The sequence below is a fragment of the Mytilus edulis genome, chromosome 13 (genome assembly GCF_963676685.1).
Source record: "Mytilus edulis chromosome 13, xbMytEdul2.2, whole genome shotgun sequence".
In the NCBI taxonomy this organism is placed as follows: Eukaryota; Metazoa; Mollusca; class Bivalvia; order Mytilida; family Mytilidae; genus Mytilus; species Mytilus edulis.
Genome location: NC_092356.1, coordinates 59,991,863 through 60,005,111, shown reverse-complemented (window position 1 = coordinate 60,005,111; position 13,249 = coordinate 59,991,863). Strand labels below are relative to the sequence as shown.

Sequence of the window (13,249 nt, the reverse complement as noted above, 5' to 3'; positions counted from 1 at the left end):
CATCGTAATTACTATGGAAAAACTTTTCAGGACTAATCTCGCTTATTAACGGATCATAACATTTTGTGTGTGTTATATTAAATCATCATTTAACACAACATATCCTTTATGTTTATTTTTAAATAGTATAGACGTTGCGCACGATGTTGGTACTAGTAAACGTAACACGACGTTCCTTAAAATATCGCAATTTGAACGATTTCAAAGAATGCTTCAAGCGTTGAAGCTTATAACTTATGACGTTCATTGCCTGTTGTGAATTTGGAAACAAGATTTCTGTTTGTTTGTTTTTTTTATTTTTTATTTTTGTACAAATGAAACTTAAATAAAGGCAACAGTAGTATACCGCTGTTCAAAACTCATAAATCTATGGACAAAAAACAAATTCGGGGTAACAAACTCAAACTGGGGGAAACGCATTAAATATTAGAGGAGAACAACGACACAGAGTGATCGTATACACACTGTTTTCAATGAATATTCATATACAGGAGTTGTCAGTCTTTACATGTCACAGTTGAACATTTTCTTTTATTTTCCTCTTCTTTTTTTATAAATATATGTTGTTTGTGCTTTTTTATACCCTTCTACAACGAAATTTGTTTTACATGCACACGTATAAAAATTGCTGTTTTTATCCAACGCAATCATAGGTTTGAACGTAGTTTTCAATTTTGACTCGTTTATATGTTTTCGTTTGTGCTTGTATCATATTTTCCCTCCGGTTTATATGATCCGTTCACCTATATTGACTCTTAAAATTCAAAAGTCTATCTAAAATTGAGGATACTTTTCTAAAAATGAGGGTACTTTTTCTATGGCCTTCAAATACCGTCTCGATCCCTAACATCACTGAAGAGACATTTATTGTCGAAATCCGGATCTGGTGTACTAAAAAAATATTGACACCGTATGTTTGTGGCATAACATCGTGGCCACAAGTTAAATTCTTTTTTCTGTTTAGTATTAAATTTATATTAAGATCCATTTTGTTACATCTTGTGATCAATTTTATTTGGCAATCGCCAATGGCAGTCAGCAGGGTTAAAGAACATCAGTTGTTCGACCTGTTAGTCAAATGCGTTTTGTTTAAATATACTTTTTCACTTTTTTAGTTTTTTGGAAAATGTTGTTTGTGCTGTTTTTAGACCCTTCTACAACGAAATTTGTTTTACATGCACTCGTATATATATTGTTTCAACAACAAATTGCATTTTCTGCTGTTAACAGTGTATTTCACTTATCCTGTATTCAAGTGAAGAGTCCCTGTTCGTTAATACCAGAATTCCAGGGTTCTGGTAAGCATCATAATTAAATAAACATTACATTTATACTTACAGCTAAATTATTAATTTATCAGCAATGAAATAAACATGATTATATCAATAAGACTTATGTGTTTAACAATTTATTATATAACATCTATAGCAATAATTGATTTTTGAGTATTGTATCCGGATATTTTTCTTTCATACTTTTTTTTCAATTCTATTGCAGTAAATGAAAACATATATAACTATATATTTGTATCGAACTAACCAGTATACGTATCCTTTTTTATTTAAAATCTATATCAAAATGGAATTCGTACCAACATCGTTTGCAACGTCGTTGCGTTCTAAACTAGATGTTATATATGAAGCGTTAATGTATTCATATAATCTCGAACATCTGGGATGTAAAATGGTGATCCCATTCGGACTTCATTGTGATCTTACACAGACACACCGAGTCCTCATGGGATAACAACTATTAGATATATTTTGTTGTCGTTATTCAATTTTTAAAGTCAGTTTGTACTATAAAAGAGGGAGGAAAGATACCAGAGGGGACAGTTAAACGCATGGATGGAACATAAACTGACAACACCGTGGCTAAAAAAGAAAAAGACAAACATAATATTGTTGAATTAATTACACATAATGATCTTCATATATTTGCATATCGAATGATGGTTGGTTCATTTTTCAAATATATTTTTATCTGTTCTTGAAGTATTTACAATGCCTTATTCTTACACACCTCTTCTGTAAATTCTGAAAAATCCACGCCATATTCTCTCAGAATTCCTTCTGTTTCTATGTTCACATCTCCCTTTTCCCCTAAAGTCAGTTCGACTACTCTATAAACAAATATATAATAATGAATGTATCATAGGAAGAAAAGATAGAAGATACATGTGTGTCAATATGTCGGTAAATACTTCAATGCACTTGGTAAAAAGCTTTGTGTAACTTATAAGGCACTCCTCAGTGAACATGCTACATTGAATCGCTTCATCTAAAAGTCATGATATTTTCAGTTGTTTGTATCTTAATGATATCGTTTGATGCTGAATCTAATGTTGATGTCATTTCTTTGATTTTCTAATACTTAGTCTAGTATATTTATCCATTACTTCTTTCATATTTGGGGAGATTAACATAATGTAAATTGTTATTGCTGAATATTATACACTTCCTTGTCAATATTTTTCTTGTAGTACTTTCTGATTAACTGTGGACAATCACAAATAAACCCAATTTCTCTGCAAATAGCCAAGGCAAGACTAAAAACCTTTATCAGACCTTACTAAAAAGGGAAAATCACCACAATATTGAACTCCGAGGAAAAATCAAAACGGAAAATCAAATGATAAAACACATCAAACGAATGGACATCTACCGTCCTATTCCTGACTTCGTACAGATATTTTCAAATGTAGAAATTGATGGATTGAACCTGGTTTTAAGCTAAATATTCACTTGTATGACAGTTTCGTCAAATTCAATTATATTGACAACGATGCGTGAACAAAATGTCATAAATAGGGGAAGAACAACAATTATCATCAACGAAATAAACAAGAATATATCAATAAGACTTATGTGTTTAACAATTTATTTTATTATACTTCACGTTAAAATGCAAAAAGGAACCAATATTTAAACAAACTTGCTGGGAATTAAAGTCGACGATATCAAGCAATACATTATTTGAACAAAAAGCACATGTTTCTGCTAGTCGGAAATGTCTTAAAGATGGCTACGTTTAAGAAAATAAAAAGCAGAAGAAAACTCGACCATACAAAAACCACTTACATTCTACAAAATAATGAGAATGCTTGTTTATGCTTATCGATGAATAGGTTCTTAGTCATAACTTACCCGTGTGCATATGAATAGTTGTCTCTCCATTCCTTAATTTTACTGATGAACAAGGTGTTGATATGATCTTTTGGACTCTTGATGAAGTCTGTATTCATACAAACCATTATGAAAGCATTAATGTGAACAAAAACTGTACGGTTTTTTTTTATTAACACTGGTTTTAAGGAAGCAACCATTTAACTCCATAAAGGGGTTGAAGGTTTTTTGTCCCAGTCAGAAACTTTTTTCCCATTTTTTTTAGGCTATCTAACAAATTATCATTTTACAAAGTTTAACACTATAAGGTATGGGGAAATCTGGATTCCATATTTTTTTTGTCATCTGGCTTCATTACATTTAGGATCAGAGTAATTTTATAGGACCCCCCCCCCCCCTTTTTTTAAAGTAAAATGGTCGTTCCCTAACATTCACTTAGAAATAATGTTGTTATTAGCAAAATAGATGTTTGTCAACAGGCTAGAAATGTTTTCACAATTTTTTTAAAATATGCATATACTGTTGATATTTTTGGCACAGTTTTTAACCTAGCCAACTTAAGTTTAAATCTTGATTTCGAACATTCGACTCCAAACTATTGGGTCAAATGTTTTCTATTATCAAGTAATTTAAGGTGACTGGAGTTTACTGATGTTTAACTCTCTTTAATCGATGACGCAAAGACAAGGTAACAAACACAAAATGTTTTTTTGCACTCTAAAAGGAACAAGACCAGGTACGTTGACAAGATGGGCGTCTCTTGCTATGCATGCATCAACAGCCATCATGATACTACTCAGTCAAATGTCACAAAAGGAAACAGAACACAATCAGAAAATTTGAGCAATAACATCTTATTTATATTTATATCTTAAGATCATGTTGCTTGTGAGGTGAGACGACACATCGTACTGGTGGACCAACTAATTATGGATTGTGACCGTAAAATTCTAATCATAGACAATTACTGATCAAAAGGTTTACCTGTTGGACAATATTTCAAAGGAATCATTATTCCAGGTAACCGTGAATCTCGTGGTGTAAATAAAGCTGTATGTTGATTCATTAATTTCAAACTTCCTCTACATACTCTAGAATGCTTAAGCTGAATTATAGCCCAAACCTGCAATATTATTATTATGAAATTGCATTACTGAATACAGAGGTTTGGAAACAAAGGATTTCAAAGTATTCAAAAAATGTTCTGTAAAAATGTTTATCTGTATATAAAAAAATTGTTTTACAACCAAATTAAACTTTAATCTGTCATTTATGTTTCCAACAGTTGTTTTCTCATTTGTGTATATCCCACATTTCCTTTTATTCATATGAGATTTAAAAACTGATTCAAGACGCAGTAAATTTGATTAAATGTTTAGATTTTTTGATGTGTATTATGTTGTGTCATTCAGAATATAGACAAAGTTCAATATTGCACCTTAAAATCTCTGTTAGAATTGGGAATAAAACTGGGAATGTGTCAAAGAGACAACAACCCGACCAAATAGCAGAAAAAATCCGAGGCCACCAGCTACAGCTGACTGCTGAAACATAATGTATACTAGTCTAAAGATAGGACGTCACATTTAAGGATGTTTGCTTGTCATGTTTTGGAATTTTTGTCAGATTTTCGAAATCCTCTGGTTTTATCTATTTGAATGCCTTAAAAAAATTTGCCCATGAACCCCCATTTTTCTTTTACATGTATAATTATAAGCCATTTGTGAAAGTCTTATAAAATCTTATTTATTTTTTAATAGTTTTTGAGAACATTAACTGGTCAATGATAAAGCATTTTTGATTCCTCAAATAATACCCTATCAATTTATACTAGTTTTATGAAAAGTTATTAATTTTGAAACTGAGCAGCACACATCCTTAACTCCGTAACATATAATTAAACCAAAATCAAATAAATGGATGAACGTTATAAAAGAACATAGATAGGGAACTGTAAAAGAGACTCCACCCTTAGTCAAATTTTATCTGTGCTTTATAGCAATAAGTTAATAAGCAGATTATCATTTAGAAATACAAATTGATTTTGAATTTACTCTAAATCAATAAAACAAAGACTACAGTGTACTTATACCTTTCCAGTTCTCCGTAAAATCCGGTTTGCAGAGTTTAATTTTTCTTTGTCATTAGATGTAAACAAATTTTTAAACACATCACTTCCTCCTTTCATTACTTCTTGAAACGTTAGATACATGGACTTTTCATTGCCAATAGTACTTTCAGGTTGACTCCCGCTGTCTGATTCACCTTGATGCTCTGTCCTTAAAGTGACATCTGACTGATTATCATTATTTGCCTTGTCACTGGGTTCATTTTCCTGGTATTTTTCTTCGAGATCTTTTAAATCGTTTACATGTATCTGAAATTAAAATCATTATAATGTAAGAAAAAACATTATATTTGATTTATAGGTTAACATTCTTGTGGATCTAATCAGGCAGTCAGGTCACTTTTAATGATGACATTATTTCCTTTTAATGGCTGAACACGACTCATACATGCGCAACTAATCTCTAGCTAATTGGTTAAGGTGACCATGAATACGGATTAAATGAGGTATCATTATTCACTTGGAAATGACTAATTCGTCAGTGATGTTTCTTTGCTTATTTTGACAAAATTGAACTAAATTGGCTGCAAAAAGCAATGTTCACTTATTTAGTGATTGAACTTAACAAAACATCATATTGACATGTAATTTGTAACATGTATCTATTGTGTATGCATCTCAACTAAGGTTGTCGTCTATCCTTGGTACTCCAAGGCATGTTTCCTCAATCTATACATGTAAAAACTTAATTATTTTATCTAGAAAGTGATTTAAAACAAAAACAAACAGACAAATAAACATAACAAATTCACTTCGGGATAACATTCGAAAGAGCTTGCTACCTGTTTTTGATTAGGTTTTTTTTGGGGGGGAGGGGTATTTTCACGTACACTTTTTACATGACAGTGTGTTGTTACATATATAAAAACCAGCTAATAGCTAGTATTAGGACCTATGAGTATACACAATGGGATGAATTAATATGATATTAGTATCATAGTCTCAACAAAGATTACAATTATGTGTGTATAATTGTGGCATTAATTGACCATCACCATCCTATATGCTAATCCAACTCATGCCTGTCCAAGTTTTCTTACAAACGTGTTTTGTCAAACACAAAGTTAAAATCATGCTTAACATTTAAGTTCACAATTTCAGGAATAACTCAAAGCATATTTTTTACGAAAATATTAGCAACAGAGAAGTGGTGGAATATCGTTGATATCCTTATCGGCTTTTTGTCTGTGATAATTTGACGATTTCCAACTATGAAATCGCAAAATCAATATTCGAGAATTTAGGGTGCATTGCTTATTCTTAAATAAAGTGGTAAAATATCTAAACATGGGGAGCATTTCGGTTTACGTACAAATCATAAATGTACAGACTATCTCAATCAAAGCGACGTTTCAATGGTCATGGGACAAATAGTAAGTTTGTTCCTTATGATTGATTTCAATATCTACAGTTTGTAGATACACGGCATAATACATATTTGTTCAAGAAACTTTATTTCCAAATCATGTTTGTTATATGTAATATTTACCTCACAAACTTTCTAGTACAATTGATCTGAACACCATACGTTAATGACAAAATGACAAAAAAAGTAGTTAAATGGCGGAATAACTTTTTTTATGACTGACATTACCTTGAACAACACAACAACCGTCCTTAAAGAATGTTTTGCTTATGTTTATCTAATCGTATTCAGATAAAATTATATTCAATTCTTGTGTTAAACTTACTGCATATTTCTAGTGTGTGAAGATATTTTTCATGTGTGAACATGTTGGAATTTTCATATATCAATATTTGACATTTTATAACTTTTAGACATTTCATCTGTCCTCCAACGTTCATGATAGGTGAATTTACGTGTAACAAGTTTAACATTTGTTTTATAATTTTTGAATAATATACTTAAAATGTGGAAATTCTATAATCTTAACGAAATGCAAAACAAAAATCAATATGCTTACGATTACCTAGGTCGAATAACATTCTTCCACACTTGGAGACAACTCATTGTGTCAAAAAATATATGTGTATTGGTGACCTGATTAACACAAAATGAAAAAAGCACACTTGTATTCATAACTCCTGTCACTATTAATGATATATAATAACTAATATTATTGGTATTATCTTACGTACAGGATGAGGAATAAAAGCATTTTCATAATTTACAATTCTGATTGGACCCTGAAAAACAATAGTTCAATCTTGACGTTTTATTCATTTACATATTTTTGTTATTCATTGACGCTATATATGTACATGAGAAAACAACTAGAAATAATTGGAAATCAAAGTAGGTGTGAATACATATTAAGATCTAGGATTATAGACTCCATGTCTGAACACCTGCTTTTGTTATGCGGAAGATAGCAAAACGACTTTCAAGGTTCCTAAATCGAAAAAACGTCATGGCAAGTTTACAGAACACTACATGGAAAACTTAAGACTAATCGGCACCAGCACCACCAACACTGAGGCTTATCTCAGGTGGTTGAAGGTCTAGGGTAAGCTAATTCTACTCTATTAATAACTCCTGTCTTGTAGAGATGATAAGTACAGATTCGTAGAATAGTCTCTTTTGGTGCTGCCACAGTCGTTGAAAAGTGGATAGGATTGTGGTTACAACACTTCGAAAAACTCCATGGTCATATATTACATAGATATTTATTTTATCGGAATCAGAATGACGTCTGCAAAACCTTTGAAGGAATATCATTTACAACTGTTGGTTAAATGGGGTCTATATAAGCAGTAACTCCCTATCAAGGTAATCATTATAATTAATACAAGGTCGTACAAATACATATCGAAGTTTTCGTCTTTGGGTTTTGCCTATTTATCGCTTTTCTTAATTTTGGGGCAATTTTGTCTTGAAAATGGCAGTAGTTATCTTATCGTTCATTTCTAGTAAATGTCTGTACCAAGTCAGGAATATGACAGTTCTTGTCCATTCGTTTTTCATGTGTTTTGTCATTTGATTTTGCCATGTGATTATGGACTTTCCGATTAGATTTTCATCTAAGTTCAGTATTTTTGTGATTTTATTTTTTGCATTGTCTTTTTTTTTTTTTTTTTTTTTGCACTTCAATGTTTCTGTTGTTTTGTTGTTTTCTACCTATAGTTGATGTGTTTTGCTCGGTTTTAGTTTGTAACCAAGATTTGTTTTCTCTCAATCGATTCATGACTTTTGAACAGCGGTATACTACCGTTACCTTTATTTGAGATATCTTGACATAAATTCTCTTTTTTATAATAATAATTCAGCATTGACTCAGGTAGTCAGCATATCTGTATAAGTGTCCTGGTCGAGGTAAAAAGACTATACGTTGACTACAACAGTAAGATTCATGTAGAACTTGCATTTGATATATGTAAGAAAGATGATTGACATTAAATTTATGATAATTACAGCTTACCTGTTTAAGACTATAAAGGAAAGATATATATTGACTGTAACAATTATCTAACATGTATACGTGTCGAAAGTCTACGTTAGAGAGACTTCAGAAAAAAAAGAAAAGTAAGCTTGTCCGCAAAAGTACCGATGGACATAAAGTTAAAACACAGCATTGATTGTAAAAATTATCCAAACATCAACCCAACAATGCTAGAAATGTAAATTTGCTTTTGCAAAGGTGAATAATCACTTTATATTTCCTCATCTTGAATTTTCTAATACCTATCTAACATGTAGATTTTATTATGCCTTTTTTGCTAAATATCGCCAAAACTAACAAAAACACCTTAATATTTTTCAGTTACAAAAGAAATGTACGATTTGTGCATTCTTTCATAAAAGAAAAACTATATTTTGAGAATATAAATAAATCTATGAACAAAGTATTTTAATATAAAATTTGGAAAAATTGTTTTTATTATATGCTTTTAGATAACAAAATGAGAACAATGGTGTAACAGAACTTCTGCTTCAAGTCTTTAACATTGTTTATAACAAATTATGCTATGATATGCATACAAAATTAAATTTTGGATGTAATACGTCTTCTGGTTGGTCGAAAGATTTTTTTGTCTATCAGCTCATATACAAAATTTTGATATGTAATCGTGACGTCATCAACGTATATACAACTTATAAGGAATGGCTTAAATATTTTTGATGTATATCCGAAATCCAGCGGGTTATCCAGTGTGCACCACATTTTTAAAGTTATTTCTTCAAAGACAGAAAAAAAACTAATATGGTTCACACTCATGATAGTAATATTGTTTTAATAGCCATATTCTTAATACAGCTGTTTTAAACAAAAGGCAAAAGGAGTTGGGTTTTGTTCATAAAATATATCAATTGCTTTTTTTATGATATGGTATTACTTGCATGATTTAAAAAGTCTTCAATTCGATCAACAGACCGATCACACTTATGTGTCAAAGTTAGAGTCAATATAAACTGAACAATGTGGGTATTCACAAATGAAATGAATTATCGTAATGTAGTATTCTTTATAATTTATTAGTATGAAATATTTAATTTTGGATTGGAATTGAATTTGAATTTAATATTCAGTTTCCGCCTTTGTAATATAGGATGAATGGTCGATTTCTCCGTATGCTTTACATTAATTAGCCATGTATATTGTAACAACTACTACTTTGTTTTTTTTCAATAAACGATGATTTATGCTTATTACTACATTTCGTGCTCGATGGCAATTAAATATCTTTGATTATATATCTATTTTTTTTGCATATATAAGAACAGGGAGACTTCCTGTTAGATCCAATAATTTGGATCAGCTCCTCGGCTTAAACCTTTCTATGTGACGAAAAGCAACCATGGGCTTATTACCTTGGATGCTTGGTGTCCTGCATGTCAGGTAATATTTTTAAGTAATTACTTTAGATTTATTTTTGTTGCCTTCTTGAATAGTTCTTTTAATTGTAGACCCTTTTATCTCTATCATTACAAGAAGATGTTTTGATTATCGATCAGGTACATAAATAACCTCCTTGTGATTTGAATTTTGGCAAATACTATGCATGTATACTTGATAAAGAGAATACTCCATTGTAAAAAAAAATGTCGTAAGGCCCTCGGGCTGATATTGATACTCGACATGTTACGGCATGTAATACAGATTTTGTCATGTTTTATATGCTTTTTCATATAATTAAACAGGAGAGTATTTAGGAACTGCTAACTGATCAAAACCACCTGGGTTAAAATGAATCTTCAGATTTATTTTTTGCCATGTTTTATAAGCTTTATCATATATAGGAACTGCGTATTCACCCGAACCACCTGAATTACCTTACAATTGGGTCCAGTTTTATAGAGAAATAATTTGATCATTTTTGTTAAGGTGTTTTGTACGGTATTTCATTGAGTTCTGTTTATCCTTCTTTGGTAATGTTGCACTTTATAAAACCCATTCTGAATAAATCCTGTTAATAATAAAAAGTAACAATAAACCAACAATTTGAAAAAAGGATACTGTTATAAACACGGGACTACTTTGAGACTGGTAAGTAAGTGTGCACTTGTAAAATTCAAAATTTAAATTTTAACAAACTGTGATAAATGACCAATTTCCGTTTTTTCTTAGTTTGTCGCTGACAATTCAACATTTTGTATTTAAGGAACTGAATATTTATCAGATATAATGTGACTTATACGGACAGACATATCAGTGGGCTCATCAGTGTTTTTCTGAACTGAGTTGCTAGATTTCTTGTGTTTATCTGTATATTTCATTATGTATATCAAGTACATTGTACTTCATAACTTTCAAAATTTTCTGAGACACGCAGTGCGTTTGCTATAATTTCCTGCAATGCGTTTTCTAGTACCATGCCGTCATCATCATCATGCACTTTATCAATATCATCCAAGTTACCAGTGCGCAATATCATCCAAGTTACCAGTGCTATCACCTGGATGAATAGTAATTTGACTCATATCTTTAGTATCATCTGAGCATAAAATGAATTTGCAGTGCACTTTCGACAGATCTTTTCGTAGACGTTGTTGAAAATAAGCGTTTGAGTAATTGTTCATAGAACTAATGCTCTTATAGCCTGATTGTTGTTGCACGAAAAATTCTGAACTCTAGCATGAACTAATGTTGTAATGGCTGTTTTACGAGCACCGTGATTGACTTTACGACCCTGTATACCTGTCATAGATTTAATCATCCTAGATATTGTACTTTATCTATTGATTGATTTATAAACCATTCATCACTTAAGTCTTTATCGTTTATGCCAATATATAATATTGAGTCGTCCTCTGTCATTTTCTCCTTTTGTTTTTAGTCTTTTCGTCGTCATATCAGAAAAATGTTTTTTTCTATATACAAGATGTACGAGTAGAATATGTATTTCTGGTTTTCTTTTCAGATTTTTTTTTCTTTTTATGTTTTTCTGGTTCGCATTATCCAACAGAGTGATGACCTTGCATCATTTCTGTATATGTAATTGTTGAAAAACTTAGTGAATGAACAATAAAAACTAAAGGAATGAATGACAGTAAAATGATATATATATTCTTCCTTCGGAGCAGCGTAATTAAAAGGATATAAACATGAACACGTTTTATTTATCTTTAAGTTCCAACATCTTGGGGAAGCTGTTGAATCACTAGTTTCGCCATACCCGGTCTTTGTTGCTCGCTCTGTATACCCTAGACACTTCTCTCCTGCTAAGCTTATTTTTTGTTCAATATCTCAAATTCTGATGTTCAAGTCTTGATCTTATTCCTAAAAACATACTGTTGTTTAAAAAAACAGTGTCTGTCAATCATCTTGGGTTAGCTGAAACAGTACACGACAAATTTTTCTTTTAATTGGAATAATATAATAAAAGTAAATATCAATCATTATCACAGCTGATGATTTATGGCTAAACTGTTTCGGATTTAACTAACTGAATTAGTGAGGACATGTAATTTTGTAAGTTTGTTATCAGTTAAAACCATTATGCTCCACAACTGACATTTTTTTGTGAGATGATGACACTAACTCATGTCTTTTGGCCAAATTATTAAACTGCAGCAACAATATTTGTATATTGTGTAATGTTAATGAGGAATATGCATGCATCTAACATATAGAGTGGTTGGTTGCTACATGTAAAAAAAAACATTCATAAAGAATAGCTAAAAAATATGTGTATCATCATGATCATGTCTGTGACTTATACAATGTGTACAGAATATTCAGTGAACAGTTAACTAAAAACATACGGTTGTTTAAGAAAACAGTGTCTGTCAATCATCTTGGGTTAGCTGAAACAGTACACGACAAATTTTTCTTTTAATTGGAATAATATAATAAAAGTAAATATCAATCATTATCACAGCAGATTATATCTGGTTGTTCACCTTTGAGTCATCTTTGAGATTGAATTTTATTCTGCTGTTCTCCATATGTATGTATACTCGTAACATTCCCAAGTTATGTCTCTATGAGATTGAATATATATATATATATATAAAGATCATATCTGAAAACTAGTACGTAAACAAAACAAAATATTTATGAATATTATATATCTCACCATAAGAGGCTTGGATCGTAAACACCTGTATTTAAAAAAGTGTAACCTTTTAAATATTAATATGTTACCAGTTGTTTTTTTGCATACAAACCATATCAGCGTTGAATTCAATTATAAGAGCTTAGATCAGAAGTTTTAAATCACCTGCTACGGAATGTCATCTGAAAGTATGTAAAGTTGGGACACAAAAAGATTTATGTCATGAAATTCTACTAAAATTAAAACGATTTTATTCTTAATTAAGTTAGATGTAAGTTACTCTGTCCTGATGACTACTTTATCTGTGAAATATGTTCACAATTTACTGTTAAAGGTTTAAATGACTAGTATGAAGGTCGGTGACTTCCTTATTAGTATAATTGTCCAATGAAATATGTGAATGATTTGCATGAGTTCCATTGACACTTCGAAATTCGGAGATATTAACATCGAAATATATTTATGCATCTGACAATTATTTGTTAGGTTACAATGAAGTAATTAATTACATAGGCGACAATGGTAGCCATTTTGGGTC

The 13,249-nt window shown here is 30.9% G+C and overlaps 1 protein-coding gene across 1 annotated transcript in view; it reads right to left on the bottom strand.

Moving 5' to 3' along the window:
• Window positions 1–13,249, bottom strand: part of LOC139500445 (DIS3-like exonuclease 2) — a 33,626-nt gene that overhangs the window by 449 nt on the left and 19,928 nt on the right. Inside the window, exons 2-5 of the mRNA XM_071289182.1 lie at window positions 5,218–5,502; window positions 4,110–4,248; window positions 3,147–3,234; window positions 2,023–2,122 (exon numbers count right to left, since the gene is read on the bottom strand). Of these exons, the coding sequence (XP_071145283.1) occupies window positions 2,023–2,122; window positions 3,147–3,234; window positions 4,110–4,248; window positions 5,218–5,502 (612 nt within the window). The remainder of the gene's footprint in view (window positions 1–2,022; window positions 2,123–3,146; window positions 3,235–4,109; window positions 4,249–5,217; window positions 5,503–13,249) is intronic.